The sequence below is a fragment of the Schistocerca piceifrons genome, chromosome X (assembly GCF_021461385.2).
Source record: "Schistocerca piceifrons isolate TAMUIC-IGC-003096 chromosome X, iqSchPice1.1, whole genome shotgun sequence".
In the NCBI taxonomy this organism is placed as follows: domain Eukaryota; kingdom Metazoa; phylum Arthropoda; class Insecta; order Orthoptera; family Acrididae; genus Schistocerca; species Schistocerca piceifrons.
The window spans coordinates 440,252,237-440,273,235 of NC_060149.1; the positions used below are offsets into that span (position 1 = coordinate 440,252,237).

At 41.7% G+C, this 20,999-nt stretch overlaps 1 protein-coding gene across 1 annotated transcript; it reads right to left on the minus strand.

Moving 5' to 3' along the window:
• Window positions 1–7,591: 7,591 nt before the first annotated feature.
• LOC124722407 (vitellogenin-2-like) lies at window positions 7,592–16,936 on the minus strand. The gene is made up of 19 exons (XM_047247575.1): window positions 16,765–16,936; window positions 15,093–15,238; window positions 14,679–14,816; window positions 14,413–14,565; window positions 14,082–14,315; window positions 13,299–13,993; window positions 12,915–13,083; window positions 12,212–12,813; window positions 11,900–12,116; window positions 11,598–11,814; window positions 11,199–11,451; window positions 10,764–11,061; window positions 10,333–10,564; window positions 9,959–10,252; window positions 9,696–9,856; window positions 9,425–9,571; window positions 8,866–9,334; window positions 8,598–8,779; window positions 7,592–8,356 (listed from the first exon to the last, which is right to left on the minus strand). Exons 1-19 carry the CDS (start codon window positions 16,934–16,936, stop codon window positions 7,592–7,594), a joined length of 5,544 nt encoding a protein of 1,847 aa, XP_047103531.1.
• Window positions 16,937–20,999: the final 4,063 nt, after the last annotated feature.

Sequence of the window (20,999 nt, forward strand, 5' to 3'; positions counted from 1 at the left end):
AAAGAAAAATTCTGATGCTAGAGTGAGTGACGTAAGGGTGTACAGGAGTCCCAGAATGGGGCTCTGACCAGTTCCTGCTTTGAGCAAAGTTTGTCATCCATCATGGGGGTAAAGGTACCTTAGGAATCAGCGCTCCCATTAAAATTCTGGATGCTGTTAAACATAGTGAAAATAGTCTCAAAGATAAAAGTGCTACATTTTTTTCATAAACTCAGACGAGCTAGAAAACTGCAAGGTTTTGATGAAGGCACAAATGCTAAAGAGAAATATCAAAGGATTAAAAGATGCATTGACGAGGCAGCATATGAAGTAATGGGACAACAAAGCGAAGAAAGAAAACAAATTCCAGAGAGGTGGATGGAGAACTTAGGGGAAAAGATAAAAATGAAGAAGAACATGTATGACAGTTGGCTGAGGATGAGGAGCCTTCTGACACTCTACTCCTTTTCACATTTGTCAGACATCAGTAAAAACACCCTGTGAGTGCATTAGCGTCACTAACCTCACTGACTGGGGTTGGGAGTGGACCCTTATTCTGGGACAGAGGACATTGGTGTTTAGCTGTACACAATCTCTTTAACTACAGAATTTTTGTCAAAGGGGTACACGAATTTACATAGGTTATGACATGACAATGTTAGAACAGTTGTCAAGATAACGCATTATGTCCTGTTTTGCCAAAATTACACTGAACACAACAATTTCAGATTTAAATAGAAGGTTCTCTACAAGTTGAAGTTGGCCAACATTATGACAAATCCTCCAATTCTGGTTCTCAGTTCGGTACTATTCAGGATGACAGTCAAGTATATGGAGGATGGTTAATTTTTATGACAAGATGAGCCAAAGATTACTTAAGGCTGCTCGAGTTCACAGTGGATGCAAGCTGGTGAACCAACAAGTTTACGCCTCTACTAGCAGCATTTACCTTACCTGCAATGAGCTGTCGGCTGCAGGGCTGCTCTCGCCCTCTGAAAATCTTATAAAAACTAATCAAAATCTTTACTGATTTTATCAGCAGAAACTGTCCTATGTTTCTCGTTAGGCGAGAAAATATGCACTCATCCCTAGTCTGGAAATATGGCGATATACACGTGCATAAATGGAGTAGCATGTATACTACAATGCCGTCTCAGTTCTTGCAAGAAAAATTAACTATGTGGCTGTTTCGTTTCTCTGCTGTTGGAGCTCAACGACTCTTCAGTTAATTTCTAGCTGAATGTCAGCCGAAGTGAACGGAGTGTTCACACAAAATTCCTCTTTTGGCGTCTTACAGAGAGTGATGTGCCCTGTTCTACACTTGACGTTCGTTCAGAGGAGAGTCCCCGAAGTTTTTGGGCTTGTGTCTTTTGTAGCGAACTGTCCCCCACCTGTGTCCTTTCGCGTTTCACGTCACGACTTTTTCAGATCAATGAGAATGTTCCTTTCATCTTGTGGAAACTACCTCTGCCAATTGCAAAGGGCCTACATTCAAACTGCGTCCAAATTTCGCCCCTTTCTACTTTCCAGCCAATCGGACATCTTGTACCCGCTCCTGACACCTTAAAGTTACACGCATACAACATGAGCGCACCATAGGCATTTCACGTGATCAACTGCATCATTGGTCTGTTTGTATCTATCTGTAAATCCCCCAATGCGGTTTTCTAAAGCATTTCTCAGTAACAAGCACCGCTGGCGTGCTACATGCTCTCCTCGATGTATCTTCTGGCGTGTTCATTGTCCCTTTCGCCACGGGTCACCAACCCCGTTTTTTTAAAAGCGTTCCATTGTACTCGGTCTGTGATGGCACAATTCACATCTGCCCCCAAACTAAAATGTTTCCTCCAGCTGCTTTTTGCACCTTTTGCTCATTGACATGCAGTATTTGGGTTCAGTATGTTAATACCGTCGAAACGAGTGTCATCTCTTTGCATTACATACTGTACATTTTAATAGGCAAATCTGCTCATTACTGCTGAAGTATGTCACGTGACATACTCATCTACTTGTTACATGTAAAATCTTTCATGTAGGGTGCGAAATTGACATTCATTCAATCTGCGACCTTACAACATGGAGGGTAGAAAAGATATGTGGAAATAAACAGGGAGGTTAAAAAAGGAAGTATTAACTGGTAAAATGAGATGTGGGAAAAGAAACGTGAGAAGACAGATGTATGAGAGGTACAAAGGTAGCAGAAGCCTGGAAAACAGAGAAGAGTTTAAGAAGAGATGTGAAAGAGGGAACAAAATAACTGTTATTGGCATTAGAGGGTGGGAAAATCATTTCAAGACACTGCTAATGGTAGAGAGAACCGGATATAAAGACATATAATCGGGTTTCGAGAATCAGTTACCTGTGGGAAATGTAGACCCAATAACTACAGCAGAAGTTGTAAGACATGTGAAACAAATGGAAAATTGAAAATCCCCTGAACCAGGAAACATATCAGTAAAATTAATGAAGTATGAGGCGAATGTGTTATGAAAAAGTTTGAGCAAATTGTTTAATGCATGCAAGTTAGAGGCAGAAGAAGTGCCCAAGAAATGGAATTTGGCATTTCTATGTCCAACTTACAAGAATGGTAATAAGAAGGTATGTGGAAATCATCGAGGGTCAATGTTAAAAACTTTATTTGTATATTGTACGGTTGGGTTATTGATTGATATTGATGGACGTTGATGAACAAACTGGATTCCGTAAGAGAAGATCTTGTAATGACAACATTTTTACTTTATGACAACTAATGACAAAGAGACTGGAAAGGAATCTGAGAAGCCATTTAATGTTCATAGATCTCGAGAAGGCATATGACACTGTGCGGCTGTAGAAGCTGTTTACGGCCCTGCGAGGGACTGAGCTTGGAAAGACATAAAATATAGGAAATCTATACAAGTTTGAAAAGTGTGTAATCAAAGTGGGGAACAAAAACTTCGTAACTGCCTTTCAGAATTCGAAAATTATTAAAACAAGGATGCTGCTTATCTCCTACACTGTTTAAAGTATACATCCAGAAAGCCTTAGAGCTGTGGAGTAGAAAATGTGCAGGAATTGGCATTCAGTCAACAAAGGGTCAATGTTTGTACACCTTGTTGTTCCCATATGATTAGATAATGGTGGCTAGTGAAGAAGTTAGTATCTGCTTCATGTTAAGAAAATTGTTGGGAAGATATGATAAGTGGGACTGAAAGTAAATTTTCAAAAAACTAAATACATGTGCAGTGGAGAGAATGCAGGAAACTTAAAAATAGAGGGTCAACACATCAAGGAATGTAAGAAATTTAATTACTTGGATAACATCCTTTCAGAAGACAGAATAAGTAATTGGGAAATACAACAACGACTAGCCCATGGGAAAGCAGCAATACAGAATCTAAACCCTCAGTTATGGTCTGCTAAGATAAGCAGGAAAGTAACGACGAAGCTCTGTAGAATTATTGTAGAGCGTATAACGGCTTATAGATGTGAGTGCTGTGAGCTTACTGGGAAAAAATAACAACAAATTTAGAGTTGTAGAAACGAACTATCTCAGAAGATGGTGTAGAACATCTCGCCGAGACCACGTAATAAATACATCGATTCGGAAAACGACACAGACTGAGAAAAGCATCACATTTAAAATGGAAGAATGGCAACACGCTTGGTATGAGCATACAATGGGAATGACACGTGATGGATGGCCAAAGAAGATCTTGATGAACTATCCTCAGAGAGGAAGGATAAGTGGAAGACCGAAGATTGCTTCGTTAGATGAGATAAAAGAGGCCATGAGAAAAAGAGACATAGAAGAAGACGAGGAAGCATGGAAAATAGACATCGACAGTGACAGGTATGTGGGATGTAGCGACAGTTGTAGAAACCCCACGGAAGAGAGAGAGAGAGAGAGAGAGAGAGAGAGAGAGAGACAGACAGACAGACAGACGAGGACTGGTTCTACATTTTATCCTTTTACTTTTACCTCTTTCTGACCTTCAAGTGGAGGATTATTTACGTATTTCAGAAGCAACAGGGGTCCCACAATACAACCCTGTGGTACACCATGTTCAACTCTTCAAATTACGAGTGCTTATTAGTATGTGATAAACACGAAACTGATGTATTAAGCATTCTGTTCTGTACATAAGATAATAACCATGAACATGTTGTGTCTAATACCCCTTTTTTTTTAAATTTTCCTTGAGGATACAAGGCTTCACATACTTAAGAGTCTTAGACTCTTCACAAAGTATTCCCGTTGTTAATAATTTCTCATTACCGATTCCAATACAAATCTGTCAAGGTAAATACAGCCAGTTCAGTTAACAGACCTGTTTGAAATATTAACTGTTTGCTACTGAATATCTTTTTCTGTAGCAAGTATTTATCAAATTTGTTGTACGTGATCTGCTAGAACATTTTTGAAAGTAGGCCTACTAGCAATGATGAAATGGGTGATAAATCTTTGCTTTAGAGCGTCACTTTGAGCCACCAATTTATGTTGAAACATACCGTGACATTGTGAGATATTATTCTCAAGTATTCTTATTCAAATAGCGGAGCTTCAAAAATTCTGTGATGGTGCCACTAAAAGCAGATAGTAAAATGAAATTCGAAACGGATCATATTTAATGATATGCAAGAAAGAAAAAAATTCCAGAAAAGAATTGGAATATTTTATTGTGTGTGAACCCTACATTCATCCTGTTGCTTTTTTAATGAGTTAAGCTACTGTCTTCATTTATGTTTCCAATCCTTATCATTCATGTTTGTTTCTTGTTGAAGGAAACCGTGTCATTTATAAAGGTTCTCAAGATGACCAGTAATCCACCTGATTCGTGGGCAGCAGCTATTTTAAGGTCAACGTTTTGTTCAAAGTGACAGTGGGAACGTACAATAAATGGTTTAAATATACCATAAATTTAGTGATTGGAGTTGTTTCACAGCATATCTCAGTAAACAGTCTCACTATCTTCATCATGTTGCCTAAAAGGAAAATCACTTAATACTGTGGTTAATAAAGTAAAGTAGAAATTATGTATTAACCTATCCCATCGTAAATGGAACACAATGCATTAAAGCTACTGTATTTCAGTGGTCAGTAGTACTAGGGAAACTGAGATCAACATGCTCACATTACACCGTCAGAATGTATTCAGACTGGGTGAAGACCAGACTAAGTATCGTTCATTAGCTTAGATGACGAAATAACAATTTATTTTGCTGACGAGCTTTAGAGCGTCTTAAAGTAAAATGTGTCGTTTGTTACCCTCAATACCACAATGCGAGATCGCCTCTCAAATTTTCTAATTTATTCACAGTAACAAGTGTTTACGTGTGTCTGTCCATTCAGACGTTTTTGTTATCATAGGTTTGATTGCTAAAGTTCTCTTAAAAATTATCCCCATTTAATTGTAGGAGTAGCAAAGCTCGCTATATCTACGCCCCTCTGCGTAATAAATGAGCGTTATTGTACAGTAAAATATTCAAATGTATGTAAGACATGTTCCTCATAACCATCTGTGAGTCATCCTCGGACGTGTTTGATGAATGACAGTTCAAAGCATATGCGTTTGGCATGCAATCATATCCATAAAAGCTGTCAAAATTGTTCATTTTTATGGTATTTTTATTTACAGAAGAATGGAAAAACTGGTAGAAGGTGACCTCGGAGATCAGTTTGTGTACTAGAGAAGCGTAGGAACGCGAGGCAACGCTTACCATGCGATTGGTCTTAGACGACAGAAAGGCGGACCTTCGTTCATTATATTTGTAGATTTAAAAGAGGCTTTCGAGAATGTTTACTGCAATACACTCGTTGAAATTTTGGAACTATCAGGGATAAGATACAGGGAGCTAAATGTAATTTGCATCTTATAGAGGAACCTGACTGCAATTATAAGAGTCGAAGGACATGAAAGGGAAGCAGTGGTAGAGAAGTGAGTGAGACAGGGCTGAAACCTATCTCAGATGTTATTCAGTCTGTACGTTGAGCAAGCAGTAAATGAAATCAAGGAGAATCTTGGAACTGGAATTAAGTTTAGGGAGAGGAAATGAAAGCTTTAAGATTTGTCGATGATATTGAAATCCTGTCAGAGACAGCAAAGGACTCAAAAATCAGTTGAACGGAATGGTTAATGTCTTGAAAAGATGTTATACGGTTAACATTAACAAAACTAAAACGAAAGTAAAACAGACCGAGCAAGGTGTAGCAGTGGTTGGCGCACTGGACTCACATTCGGGAGGACGACGACTCAAACCCACGTCCGGTCATATTTAGGTTTTCCGTGGTTTCTCTAAATCGCCCCATGCAAATGACGGGATGTTTCCTTTAAAATGGCACGGCTGATTTCCTTCCCCATAGTGATACAATCCTAGCTTGTGCTCCGTCTCTAATGACCTCGATGTCGATGGGACGTTAAATCCAATCTCCCTCCGTTTAAAAGTAAAACAAAGATAATGGAATGCAGCGGAATTAAATCAGATGGTGGCGAAGGAATCAGATTAGGAAATGAAATACTAAAAGTAGTACATGACTTTTGCTACTTGAGTGGCAAAATAGCTGGTGATGGCCGAAGTAGAGAGGATACAAAATGTAGACTGACTGTAGCAAGGGAAAGTATTCCTGAAAAGAGAGGAACTTGTTAACATCTAACATAAATTCAATGTTAAGGTGTCCTTTCTGAAGGTGTATGGAATGTAGCCTTGCGTGAAAGTGAAACGTGGACGATAAGTAGTTCAGAGAAAAAAGAATAGGAACTTTTGATATGTGGTGCTACAGAAGAATGATGAAGGTTAAATGGGTAGATCGAGTAACCAACGAGGGGAACTGTATCTAATTGGAGAAAAATAAAATCTATGGCTAAACATGACAAATAGAAGGAATCAGTTGATAGGATGCAATCTGAGGCTTCAGGGAATCGTCGATTTGGTAGTGGAAGGAAGTGTGGGGGAAAAAACTGTAGAGGGAGACCGAAGGATGACTACAGTAAGCAGTTTGAAATGGATGTAGGTTGCACTAGTTATTCGGAAACGAAGAGGCTTGCACAGGCTTGATTAGGGTGGAGAGCTGCATTAAATCAGTCTTAGGACTGCAACAATACCGTCCATCGCGCAGTGCAGTTACTTCAGCTTTTACTACAACATATGCCACTGAATATTTCAATGAGGCGGATAATGAATGAATAAGCGATAAGTGTTCGATTTGTAATTTCTGAACTATTTGAAACTTCACAATTTATGAATCGTCAACTAATTTTAGTTTGATAGAAGTTACTTTAGTACAGAAATTGTTAGTTACAGCTTATGTGCCTTCACTTTCTACTGTAATGGGTAATATATTGTGAGTATTATTTCAGGGGATTTGTGTCTGAATGATAACGGCGAATAGATCAAAAATTACAGAATTAATTTCTCTGTGAGCTTTACAGGGTAAGTAATTCAGTGCAGAAAAGTAAATTGCGCTAATTCTGTTATTACTCTCATTGAACTTGCCAAATACAAGATCGAAAGAGAGTGGAAGAGGAAAAAAATGAAATATGCTGTATCGTCTAAAGAGATTTTATTTGCACAGTTTTAGTACATATTGTTTTGGTCGAATAGTGCTTTTTCGTTAGCGTTTAAAATGAGGCTGTTAATTTTCGTCACTATCGCTTTCTCCTGACTCCTCCAGACGTGCGCAGGCAGTTGCTACCGAAACCTCGATATTGGTATCGTCGCCTTCAATTGGTATGCTGTAGAGGTCAACGTGGCGTCCCCGTTGAGCTTGAGCGGCGACAGTTTCAATAGTCTCAGTTCTGGAGAAGCAGCGGAATGGAACCACCTTGTCGACTGTGTCTACTGCCTTGCATTCCCATTTGCACATCGGCAGACGCTTTCGGCTTATGCAGACTTTCTGACCTCGCAGCACAACCCTGTTCTGGAGTGAGACGCATGTTGCGTCAGTTAGTGGCTCGGGAGTAGTTTGATTTCCAGGAATGATCTTCTCCTCATAGCATTGCTTCGGCTGTGCTCTGCGAGGAGCTGCGCATTTGTCACCATACGTGTAGGCTTCGATGAACGCCGTGACGTTCCGCACAATGCAGTTGGCCGGAAGTTTGAAGTCCGTCTGTCGTTTGCCGTCGAAGGTACCGCAGAGACCGCGCACTGCTCGCCTGTAAATGTCGCTCGGTTGTAACAGTACACGCTGCTGGTCAAAGTAGATGATGAGATCCTGTATTTCCATCCTGACAGAGTCTGGGAGGGCGTAGGCCAGCACCAGCGGCTCTCCTTCCTTGTCGTTCAGTCGCGTCACCTCTGACTGAGAGACGGCAGCGGCCTGGCCGTTGGCTCTGAGCATGTACTTGCCCGACTGGTATGCTAGTGACACAACGTTGTCATCGACCAGCACTCTGACTTCCTGTAACAAACACGACACGGATTATAAATACATCACCGTTTATAGATAGAGGTGCAACCATCGAGTGAAAACAAAAGCGCAAAAGAGTAATCGTACACTTCCCGAAGAAACTTGAAGCTGAAATACTTCTGAAATCGACTAATTTTCTTTTTTGACTATTATTTCTCTCTCAAATCAAATACTAAATTAGACGCTAAGTGCCAGGATAAAATATCTGTAGATCAAGACGTTAACGACTTACCCTCTTGTCTGAGATTTGCCGAGCCATCACTGTGACGTTAGGTGATGGGACAAGTGGGGATGGTTTCACGTCGCGCTGACGAGCTGTGGCGAGCAGGATTCTCCAGCAGGGGCTCTTCCACTCGAACGGGTATGTTAGATTGTCGTAAGTCTTAATGTAGGAAGAATCCACGCTGCAGGTTGCTACAAAGGAAACAGTATGTCATCTAACACTATTCATTCACTCAGCCTAAGAAAACATCGCATGTTTTTATGATCTAGTATCTCACCGTTATACTGCCAGTTGGTGTAGTAGTTCGCCACGCGTTCTGCTCTGGGCAAAAGTGGATGGCTGACGATGGCTTTTGCTACGGGCATCACGAGGCGAACGTTGTCGTAGGCGGCGTCCAAGTATGCAGATGAGAAGGAGAAGTTGAGCGAGCGCATGTTGGGTGCGACTATAAGATTGGCATACAGTTTTCCAGGAACACCGGTACCATTTACGACGTTTTGTGATCCATAAAGGAAATAAGCGTAATCCAGGTTGGAGTAAGCTCTGTAAACCGAATGCTTCAGTGCTTCCGGAATATTGTGATACTCGACCTCTAGGTCGTAATTGTTGAGCACACCAGCCTTAATTGTGGCGTTACGACATGCAGGCAGGACGTAGTTATCCTCCTTCATTTGAGATCTGCATTGCGCCACGAGTCTAGACTTCTGCAGGTATTGGTACATGCTTTGGCTTCTTCCAATATCAAGCTGAAAGTGGAAACAAATGCAAGAATAAGTGTCCACACCCCTATTGATTGCTCTCTACATTTTTCTAATAGTTGTGATCTATTAACTTACATTGGCCTGAACTGACATTCCTGACAAGCACGAGCCTTCTCCAGAATCTAGTCTGATAGATACAGACGAGTTTGGATTGGTCTTCAGAGCTTTCTCCAAGTTCATAAATGGAACGTTGGGGAACACGGATTGTGCCTCCACACAAACCTGCAAGTAAATTTATAGGGTACATCACTTTAAACAATATTTAAAACACTTATTGCAGTTGGTATATTATTCTAAACTACATTTAAAACGCTTATTGCTGTTCTTTGGCCAGTATTTTAAGTACCTGGTAAGGTGTGTTAGCCTGTGCTCCTTTAACTGACGCGAAAGCGAGCAGTTGCGATTTGCTGGACACCGGACTGGAACTCCAGACGATTGCCAGCAGCGAAGAAGCGCCTTTGCCTTCTACAAAATTCACTCCAACCAACAGCGCCTTCGTGATGACACCTGAAATTATTGGAATGCGCTTTATATCTAGAAAAGCGTGAATCAGACGTAATTCTGTTGGTGAAGTCTTGAAATATTAAGTACTATTGGAATATAGCTTACTCTTCGCAACTCCTTGTTCCTTCAATCTCTGTACCAGTTCCTTATGTGATTCGTTGGGATTCACGTTACTCAGTGCGGCTCTGTTTTGACCAGAGGCTTGTCTCCTGTGCTTGCCTCTTCCCCAGAATATTGCTCCTCGTTTGGATCTGTAGTACTTCTCATGGCTTGACTCAGCGCTCTCTGGTTCGTCAGACATCTCCTCCGACGCTACCCTGGACTCGGGCTGGTCTTCAGACTCCTGTGACTCTTCAGATTGCTCAGGTCGACGGCGTGATGAGGACCAAGGGAGTTCCTCTGTCAACAGAGTTGTGCTTTATAATACAGGTACCAACAAAGATAAGAAAAACAGCACTTGCAATTTCTTCTCTATTTACCGTAACAGTGGACACTGAGTTCCACGGCTTTGGAGATGGACTTTTCTGGCTCATAGTAAAGGCTGATGTTGCTGTAGTAGACCTGCTGCTCCGCATTGAAGAACAAGATAGCAGAAAGGGCATCGCGGTTTGCATATTTTTTGTATCTCTCGTACATGGCATCGTAATCCTTTTCCGAGTTGTACTCTACGGAATACACCATACCAGTTGATCTTCCGTACTGAGCCTTCCACTGCAGAAAAGTAGCGTTTGTCAGAGATTTACACAAAGAACACTCTCTTCTTGTTAACTAGAGCGTACAGCAAGTTGTGATAGAAATTCAAAATTCATTATTATCGACCACTTTACGTTTCGTATATAGAAAACATAGGTATCGAGCTTTGCGCTCAGTAGTTTGAAGTACATAGCACCAACCTTTACTGTTTACTTACCGAGCGCGGCTTGCGAGTGTGAACTATTTCAGTTTCTGGCGCCGCAAGAGCAGCAATTTCCACGGGGGACATGCGGTAGATCGTTGTGTAAGGAACGCTGCTCATGTGTGACAGCTGGTACCTGTGGTTCTTGTCGATGGGCTGTAGTTTCACATATGTGCTATTGTCTTCGAGATCAACGTTGGCGAGGAGTCTTACTGGTACTTGATATTGCTGGTTCTGAACATATCCGGCAGAATAACTCTTGTCGAGAGGGAGGACAGTGAATAAAATGGATCCTGAGCTTCTTCTTGAGTATCTACAAGCAGAGAAATTGAAACTCAGAATATAGCGCCACAACATCTTATTAGTTGCATAACGCATAAATTTTCATTAAAACACGTGTATTTTCGTTGAAGAGACACCAAGAAAATAACTTTTGTTATAAATACTTACACAGCCCTCACATCTGCAGTGATATTCCATACGGTCGGCCAGGCCAGGTGGCCCTTAGGAGCACTGTTGAGTTTTGGTGAAGTCTTCAGGCGCAGTTCTCCGCCAACTGAGTAGAGAACTGGAGTCTCGTATGCGATGGAGCTTGGGAATCCCAGAGCGTTGGGGAAAAAGATCCTGACATCAACTGCGCTTACAATACTAGTGCAGTTAAAAGGCAGCCCATTCTGTAGCCTGTTGACATTGTTCCTGGTAGCTACAAACGAGAAAAAAAAAAGATTCATAAAAACTGGCCAGCGGTGACAGGAGACTAAACAGGGTCGTGTTGCTTTATGAGGTAGTAAATGAATAAAAAAGTAACCACTCTCCTTTAAAAAATATACTCGGCAAATATGTGCTTACCTTCCACCCATGAGTCAATTGTGTTGTTGTCAAAGGCAATTATAGACGGATGGGCCAGAACGTTTCCTGCTATTTGACCCTCAAGTTGTTCCCTCAAGTCAGATACGATGTTGATAACTGGATCCTTCGTTGGTTGATTCTCATTTTCATCTCCTTCTACAATGATGTATCTAAGCAGATGTTGTAGGGTCTTAATGCTGCTAACTGCGGCTTGTGCCTAGAACCAAAGTGAATAGAATGTATTGACTATACGTATTTATTAAAATGCAAAAGCGCTTCACGTGATTGAGATCTGAACTTACTTCTCCTGCAAGGTGCTCGAATCCTCCAATGTTCAGTTTCAGACCAGCGTACAGTGCATTAGGTATAAGTGTGTCCTTACTGCCGAGCTGGCTGTACTTCAGATCGTATGATAATGCCATCTCACGAATTAAGTAATCTTGTAAATGCTTGGCCGAGTACTGTACCGCGGTTTTATTTTGGCTCAGCATATTGACGGCTGCCATAGCACTTCTGGCTCTGTAAAATAGAAGAAATGGTTAATGAAGCGCCCATTTTCATCATACGACGAGCTACGCCATTTTGACAATATGTAGGAAGGTAACTTTACTCACAGTTCCTCATTTTCAGGGGTTGTCAGTCTGGCAGCACTCTGAATAGCTGTCTTGACAACAGAGACGACGTGAGGGCTGGGATCTTGCTTCGAAAACTGAGCCAGCCTCTGCAGGACACTTGCCGAAGGTTTGGAACCCATGATAAGCAAAACTGCAGTGCTGCGGATCTGGTGTGTTTCACCAGTGCTCTGGTAAATCTGGACCAAAACTGGTCTCACTATTTGGGGATAGAGTTCAGCAACCCTGTCGAGAGCCAGTACCATCAGAAGTCGTTGGAAGTTGGAGACCTGCTTCTCTCCCAGGATATACGGCAGTAGAGGTCTCAGGATGTATGGGTGTCCGATATTTCCCAGAGCTCTGGTGTATACTTGAATACCGACACTGTCAGCATTTTGAACAGCACGGTTGAGGAGGTTACCCAGGTACTTCACGTATGCTTGGAGTTCAGACTCGCTCGGACTGTCTAACTTGCCGTATAAGTGAACTGGGTAGAGATTGTGAGAACTGTCTCTGTCAACGATAGCGAGGCGCAGGAGGTTACCAAATCCCAGAAGAGCAGTTGCGTTCTCAGGACTATACTTCTCTGTGTTCTTCACTATCATCTGTAAAATGGAACAGATGCACGATCATGTTACGAACGATAAATGACCTTAAATCACTCTACAGATTATGCTCAGTGTCCTCACCACTCGGTGATACTTACGAAGAATTCCTTGAGGAATGCTTTGTTGGGGTACAGAGCACTGCGCGGAATATTTCCGATGGCGTTAGCGGCAAGGCGGCCTCGAAGCTTCTGCAGTTTGATCTGCTCGTTAATAGTTCTGATTGCTGGTCCAGTGCCCGACTGTGAAAGGGCATTGATGAAGACAACCCTGAAATAAACGAATGCAAATCGATTTATATATAAGTAAAGTGTTTAGTTCATTGCAGTTGGATTGAGATGTTACTTATATATATGGCGGTGGCGTCAAAACGTAACTTTAAAACATGTTGACATATTTGTACACCGGGAACAATCTATACTTAGAACAGTCTTGGAACATGTTTTATTGTAGAAACAAAAGTCGTGAATAACACTGAGACTTACCACTGGGTGTATTTTACAGATTGCGGGTAGCTGTGCGAATCTGCTGGGTACGGTGCATAAAGCTTGTTAGCTATTTGGCGCAGAGACGATACGCCGTATTTCATCAGCTCTCTGTTGAGGATCTGGAATGAGGCTAGCGTGTCGCTTGATGGGATGCTGCTAGGCTCTTGAAGCTGACGAGCAATCTTCTCAACCAATTCAATGATAACGCTGATGTCTGGCTTGTCTTGAGGCTGCTCCATGTTGCTGAACGGTAGCAAAGGCGGTTGCAAAAGATCGGGCTCGGGAATTTCAAGATCCTCTTCGCTGCTGCTGCTGCTGCTGCTGTCGGATTCGTCGGCATTGTCCCAAACCGCACGCTTGAACTGTCTCCTAGGCCTGTAAGCCCGTTCCTCAGACTCTTCGCTGAGTTCGTCGCTGTAGCCTCTGCCCTGAGCTTCGTCAGCGTGTTTCAGTGGAAACATCTCCTTGTACTCGTAAACAAGGTCGTCGTAGGTCACGGGGTCCGAGATTTGCGGAATGGGTTTGTCAGACTTAATCTTCCTCTGCAAAGTGATTTTCATCTGACTTCCGAGCATGCCCTTCTGTTGGTTGTATACCAGTGGGTTCAGAAAGACTCTGTTCGTCGTTACCGACTTCTGGATTGTGTACTTCCGAATGGAACCACTGATAACGGCCTCTGTGTTCGACGAGCGCTGGAGAAAAGAAAATTCTTAAATAAGCATTCGACAGGATTCGTGTACAATGTTCACATTCAGTTGCCAAATAAAATCCAGATCATACCGATATAGTTTGTCCTACGGAGTTTTCAATAGGCTCCCAGCGAGTCACAGTGTTCAAGCCCCAGGTGTAACCAGCTCGTTTCTCACATTTCGTGTAGTTCACTGCTTTAGATACGGTGTACAGTTTGCTGTCGTCCTCCCAGTTCTCGGGTTCGATGTCATTGTCGGACAGAGCAGCATATTTGGGATAGGGATCGTACACGTATACCGTTTGACATTTGCCGGTAATGACGTCCTGGAAAATATAAAAAAAATTTGGAAAATATTAGGTGCTTACGAAATCAAATGATCCTACTCTCTGAAATCACTAACAGGTCAGTAAATATTCGCACCTCCATCGTCCAGTAGATATCACTGTCGCCGCCTGGGACGGGCCTACTGACTCTGTTGGAGCCCCGGAGGTCCAACTGGAATACACTGGCCTGTCCCTTGACCCAGTTGACGAACCATAATGGCACTTTCTTACTAACAGTTAGGTTAGAAATCTGGAAGAAGTTAAATGAAGGTGTGGTTAGTTCAGGTGTGTAATCGGTGCGACATACTTCGTGTATCAAGCAGTCGCAGTTTTCATTACACTCATTTTGTATAACACACTTACAACTCCGTTTGTGTAGTTGAGGTAGAACACATTGGAGGGGAGTTTAAAACTCTGGAAAGATAACTGGCTCTCAGGAATGTCAGCGTCCCAGCCACCAGACAGATTTTGGTGAACCTCAGCCACGCGGAAATCATCCAGCTGGTGTTATGAAACAGACATGCTTATGGTAAATATCTTTCTTAAATTTCATGTTGAAAATAAATTAGTAACAGACCATTCATGTGTAGAATCCTGTAACTGTTTAAAAGTGTAGAGTAATCGTATAAAAATACCATACAAACTTATCACAAAAATATATTTTGCTGCAGAGAGATAATTTCTCTGTGATAATTTCGTTCAGAGAAAACTAACGTCCAACATTGTTTCCTATCATTATTGTTTTGATAAATATTGAAATTAAAGTATTTATAATACCTGGAAGGCCACAGTTGACGAATTTATGAGCTGGACATGTAGGTTTCCTTCTATCTGCACACCTGAAAACTGGTTGGCGACTTCATGTAGAGCCGTAAGTGCCTTGGACTTCAATTCATACTGGTAGAGGTAGCCCTTGGACCACGCTGAAATGATACACATAATACGATTGATCTGAAGTTTCTGACAGTCGCACCAGCTGTTAAGCGCGTGCCTGCTGCCAACAAAGTTTCCCTAAACATTATTTGTAGCACATCAAGTAGCCAAAGAATAATGAACAGAATGTGATTCAGCTAATGCGAAGATAAAAGTATGATAATCGTGTTTCCAGGCGTCACAAACCATGGTGGTTAAGCCAGCTGGTGTCAGATACCTGACGTACAAAGTCTCTCTTGTGCAAAATAAGCAATTTCGCTATCGGAAGAAACTGTGGAACTTAGTTACTTACCATCTGGTTCGGCAGCGGACACAGTTGCCCCAACTGTAAAAACAAGAAGAAACGCAGAATGAAGACAAATTCGTCCAATTTACCTGTATAAAAAACACAAATATACTGGACATATTATGATAAACTGAAAAAAAGAATAAGTTTGCAAACAGAGTACTGATAACGTATTCAGAGTTGCTTTTAATGTTGAGGTTGTATATGTATGGTCTTGGTAAACACGAAGTGTAAAACGTCCTGAAACACTAAATGTTGAGACGATATTCTTCTACCACGGACCCGTTGTAGCTAATCGTCGGATTGTTTCTGTCTGGCCGTGTACTACAGACATCTGTAAGGCTTCAGTTGAAGAATTTACAAGTAGCGTAGAGCCGATTTGGGAAATGAATGTGCTGGGAGTTCCTTCAGAGAGTATTTATCCTTTACAGTTGAAAATTTATAGAAATCCCAGAATAACCTAACGTATTTTAAATGCACATCTTCTCAAATTCACATTCTCCAGTGTATAATATAGTTCATTTTCGCATCATCTCACGGCTAGAGTTTCCCATAGTTGTTAGTATTCAGCAGCATACAATAGTCACGTAATTGAATGAGAAACGTATTAAAACATCAAATAATAAGCTATTTAGTACATTTTACCTCCTAAAATACTAAACGCATTGTTTTAGTCCCCCGTAAACAAATAGGAATATTAACTGCTTCCCGTCGAAGCTCTGTAATCGAGCATGATTGCTATTCATCTATAAGCTGAACCTGTTCTAAAGCTGTCGAGTAATACAGCTGGAAATACTATTTTAACGTATTGTTTCGATGTTCCGAGGCACAACTGGAAATGAAATTAGTGAATTTATCGAATGTAAAGCGATATCCAGTGGGACTGTACACTTCCTTCAATTGACGTCGCTTAATCATTTTCCCTGTACTTGTAGTTCTGTGTGTGAACACAGCAACAAGAATGCTTGGTGTTCTTACTATTACGATACCGGTACAAGCAAAGATCGTACGATAGTTAACTTTCCCAATAACTGGCAAAGTATGGATCGTACACGTTCTGAACTACGGAATACATTTTCTCTGGCCCTCTAGCCTGACATTCAGATTTAAGATACTGAGAAGTATACATATGTGGAAAAAGTAATTTGCCACTTTGCAACAAATTAGAGTTAGACAGTCAGATGAGTACTACGGGACTTACCGAGGAGCCCCAAGAGGATCAGCGCCCACATGGCTGTGAGGACTGGGGAGCAGCTGGTACCGACTGGAGCGTGCGCCCAGCTTTTATAGCTGCTGCCAGCCCAGTCAGCGCGTCCCAGGTCGGCCGGGTCACGAAAGGCGCGCTACGAACTACTGAATCCACAAGATGCTCCTGCTTGGCAACGCGCTCCTCCAGAAGCATACCGATAACATGCAGAGGCGTGAACGCGCACGGAGACACATTTCGCGCCGTATGTATGATAATACAGTTTCATCTGGAAACCTTTTCTTTTTTCTTCCTCCTCAGGGGTACCGTCCCATTCGCAATAGAATTATCATTGTCAAACAAACTTAGGATGCATTAATGAATTCGTGTTAAGTTACAAGGGGAGGTCACGACGTTCTGATCACGGATTTGCTTCAGACTATGTACACTTTTAGTAGTCCTTTAGGACAACGCAATGTAGGCAACTTCGAGTAAATCGCAAGAGAAATTTTACGTGTCGGATATGTACCTGGGCGTAGCAGCTCTGAGCACAAAACGCCGGCGGTCAAGTGATACTCGGTGGTAATACGCTAAAAAAAGATAAATAAAAATAAATAAATAAATTTTGTCTCATTGGTGTGCTTTGTACCTCTACTCCACGTTCCCTACACTTTCCTTGGTTCCTGGGGGGAGGGAACGGGACACTCTGGCCAGGCCTCAGGTTACAAAATTGGTTCAAATGGCTCTGAGCACTACGGGACTCAACGTCTGAGGTCATTAGTCCCCTAGAACTTAGAAGTAGTTAAACCTAACTAACCTAAGGACATTACACACATCCATGCCCGAGGCAGGATTCTAACCTGCGACCGTAGCGGTCTCGCGGTTCCAGACTGTTGCGCCTAGAACCGCACGGCCACTTCGGCCGGCCTCAGGTTGCAACCCCTGCCCACTTTGCCTCCACCCTTTCCCTTGGGTGCCAGGAAGATTCCATAAAAAATAAATAAATAAAGTGGTTAGTGTTCTTTCGCAGCTGGTGGATGGCTGGGTCGAGCCCCTCCCATCTTTTATTTTTGTTTTAATGTATGGCTCTGAGCACTATGGGACTTAACATTTGAGGTTATCAGTCCGCTAGAACTTAAAACTACTTAAACCTAACTAACCTAAGGACATCACACACATCTATGCCCAAGGCAGGATTCGAACCTGCGACCGTAGCGGTTGCGCGGTTCCAGACTGAAGCGCCTAGAACCGCTCGGCCACCCCGTCCGGCGCTTTTAATGTATATTTTTTTCAACGTTGGTCGTATTATTTCAGATATATGACATTTGCAGGTTAACACAATAAAAAAAGGGTGTATGTGCCTGAACTTTTCTTGAATTTCCAGTGGTATTTAGCCGTCTATTAATTTTAACTATTACAACAAATATTATACTTACAGTAATCGACAAGTAAACGACTCAAAGCATAAAGTATTCCTGAACTGTATATCTATCGTGAACTGCGGAATCACTTCTGCCTGCAATCGGGTAAGGTACCCGGAACTGCTTTGCACCTGGATGCTTCGACCTGCTGACATGGAGACGGGTCCCATTCGACAGTTAACTTGCTTAACGGTGAGACCTTGCTAATGTAGCAAGAACGAATAGTGCACGTGCGAATTTTTTAAAAATGACGAAATTTTCATTTTTGCCGCAAAAATGAAGGGGACTCCCGATTCTTCGACTACTGGGAATGATGAAAGTCATGAAGATTCTGTGCATAGCCTAATGCAGAGGACAAACGTCAGTTAATAGATACATTCGTGCACTATGATAGTCTTCTTCAAGAAGCGGACCTTATTGATACAGAATCATCAGCAACGATTTCTGCAGATGGAGTGGTGATTGCAGAAAACTTAATCGGTCTACCGCCGAAAGGTTAGGACAAAAGATACTTATTACTGACGAGGACTTCATTCATTCAGACGAAGTCGATGATGAAGGTCTATGCCGTGAAGCTGAAGCTTTTTCCGATGATGAGGATAATGAGCCAACCGAAAAGAAGGCAAAAGCCGGATACAATCCGATACAACACATCATGTGGTACTTACAAATTCAAAGTTCATGCAGATACACGTAGCTTTTCCAAAAATTCTTATACCTTTGAAATGTTAATTACGTGAAATCGGTATTGAAAAAATATGTATTATAACTGAGTGGAACTCGATGCAACGATTTATAGCTTACGGTTAAACGCCCGTACATAGAGCTACAACACACAGGTACACATTCGACGCATAAAATTCCTTTTATGGTTTTCTCGAAATTGCGTAAGTATTACTCTTTACTGCTTACACATTATGTTCCCCTAGTGGATTACTAAAAGTGCACGAAGTTTGAAGTAAATTCGTGATCCGAAAGTCGTGCCCTCACCTCGTTAGAAAGAAGGGATAACTACTGTGTAGCGTGATTTAAACGTATAATGACAGTTATTGTTCGGGTGGGGTAGCATTTAGAACTGATAATATGAACGGTTTCGATCAGTATCTTCGGACACCAGCAGTTCAATTCATAGATACGTTACGAATGTAAGTCGTCGAATCTTTACCCCTATGTAGCCCGAAAGGAGCGTTACGCCACGAGGTCTTGCGTGGACGAGAGCTGCATGAAAATACGCCACGAGTCTTAAGCGCAGTAGGGACTCATAAATATTATAAAAGTAAATCAGCTGGCTCTGCGTCACAGGCATTAGTTATAGCTTTGTGAAAAAAATAAGTTTGTCTGTGGCATCATCATCATCATCACTTCCGTCATTCTTATTAGTGTAGTTCGTTATGCAACTGGAGTAATTTTAATTACTCTATCCACGTTTCGGATGATATTTCAATCATGGGTCACATATTTCGACAGTTGTTGATAGTCTTCTAACAAATCGTGTGTGTTAGGATTGCCCAGACACGACTACCTTTCTTAAAAATTTCTTTTTCAATATAGTCTTCTGGCCACCTTATTTATTATTACAGACCATCCACTTTAGAACCACTGTGTTCGTGCCGCCATGACATTACAAAATTTTAAAGCATTCTCAGTCGATAATAATCTTATATTGCACTATTTCAATATAATTGTTTCAGTTTTCACGCAGCAAGAAAAACATACATAGCATTTTTCATTTTTTTCGGGTCCCTATCTCCAGTGCCCATCAAGCCATGAATGTGGGTTCTGTACATTATTACCGATAGCGTTCTATCAATTATCCATAATATCGTGCCCCACTGATTTCCAAACTTCTCTTCTTCGTCGTTTACGGTCGAAAATGCAATTCTCAATTTATATATTCTACCAAGAGAGATGGTATAGTGATTAAGGTACAGTACTAACATTCGGGACGGGTGTACTTCAGATCCTGTGTGTTTCACCATGGTTTCCATAAACCACTGTAGACAAATACAGAGAAAGTTCGTTCGAAAGAGCTGCAGACAAATTCCTGCTACATGCGTGTCCAATTCGAGCTAGCCTTTTATGTCTAATGACTCTGTTGTTATCTGGACGTTTGAACCTATTATTCTTTCTTTTTCCTTCCACACGTATCCTTTTAGCTTTCCTTATATACCTTAGTTCGGTTACGTGATCTTCTTGGTCATTTTCATAGTACCATCCTCAATAACATGTAATAAATAAATGATCCTACAATTTTCTCGCAGCGTATCCACTTATAACATCTTTAGGTTCTGTTTTATAGTTCACACTCCTGCATTACGCAGAATATTTAACAGGAGAATGAAGCGCACCCACATTAATGAAGACTTGTCTAGCTGCTCTGTAGTGCGATTTTGTATTCGGAAATGGGGCGATATCTCGCGGTGAGTTACTTCAATTTTTTCCTGACATAATCAAGTTTTCACCTGAAAGTCCCATCCTGTAGCAGCTGCTGACTGACAAGAAGCTGCAGAAAAAAATATGTACCTAAACAAACTTCAGAGACTGCAGACATCGCAATTCATCTTCCATATCAAAAGACAAAATAAGACAAGTACGCATATCGGATACATATGCCACACTCATGTACATAGGCGCGTGTGGAACATTGGACAAAAATTTAGTAATGCCTGGAACGAAGCACCAGGCAAGCGAGTACAGTCTTAGAGGCACCAGATTCGCATTCAGAAGGAACATGAGGTTTTCGTGGTGTTCCTAACTCGATGAGCGTGAATTTTTACGTAGTTCCTTTCATAAGATCACACTTGATCCCGCGTCCGGCCATCCTGATTTAGGTTTTCCGTGATTTCCCTAAATCGCTG

Bases quoted from the DNA above. Each gene is read 5' to 3' on its own strand.
- LOC124722407 (XM_047247575.1), bottom strand. From the start codon at position 16,936: ATGCTTCTGGAGGAGCGCGTTGCCAAGCAGGAGCATCTTGTGGATTCA. The intron at 13,994-14,081 runs GTATGATCTGGA...TCTTTTCTCCAG, and splicing joins CCGTAGGACAAACTATATCG to CGCTCGTCGAACACAGAGGC. The intron at 9,335-9,424 runs GTAAGTTAATAG...TTCCACTTTCAG, and splicing joins GAATGTCAGTTCAGGCCAAT to CTTGATATTGGAAGAAGCCA.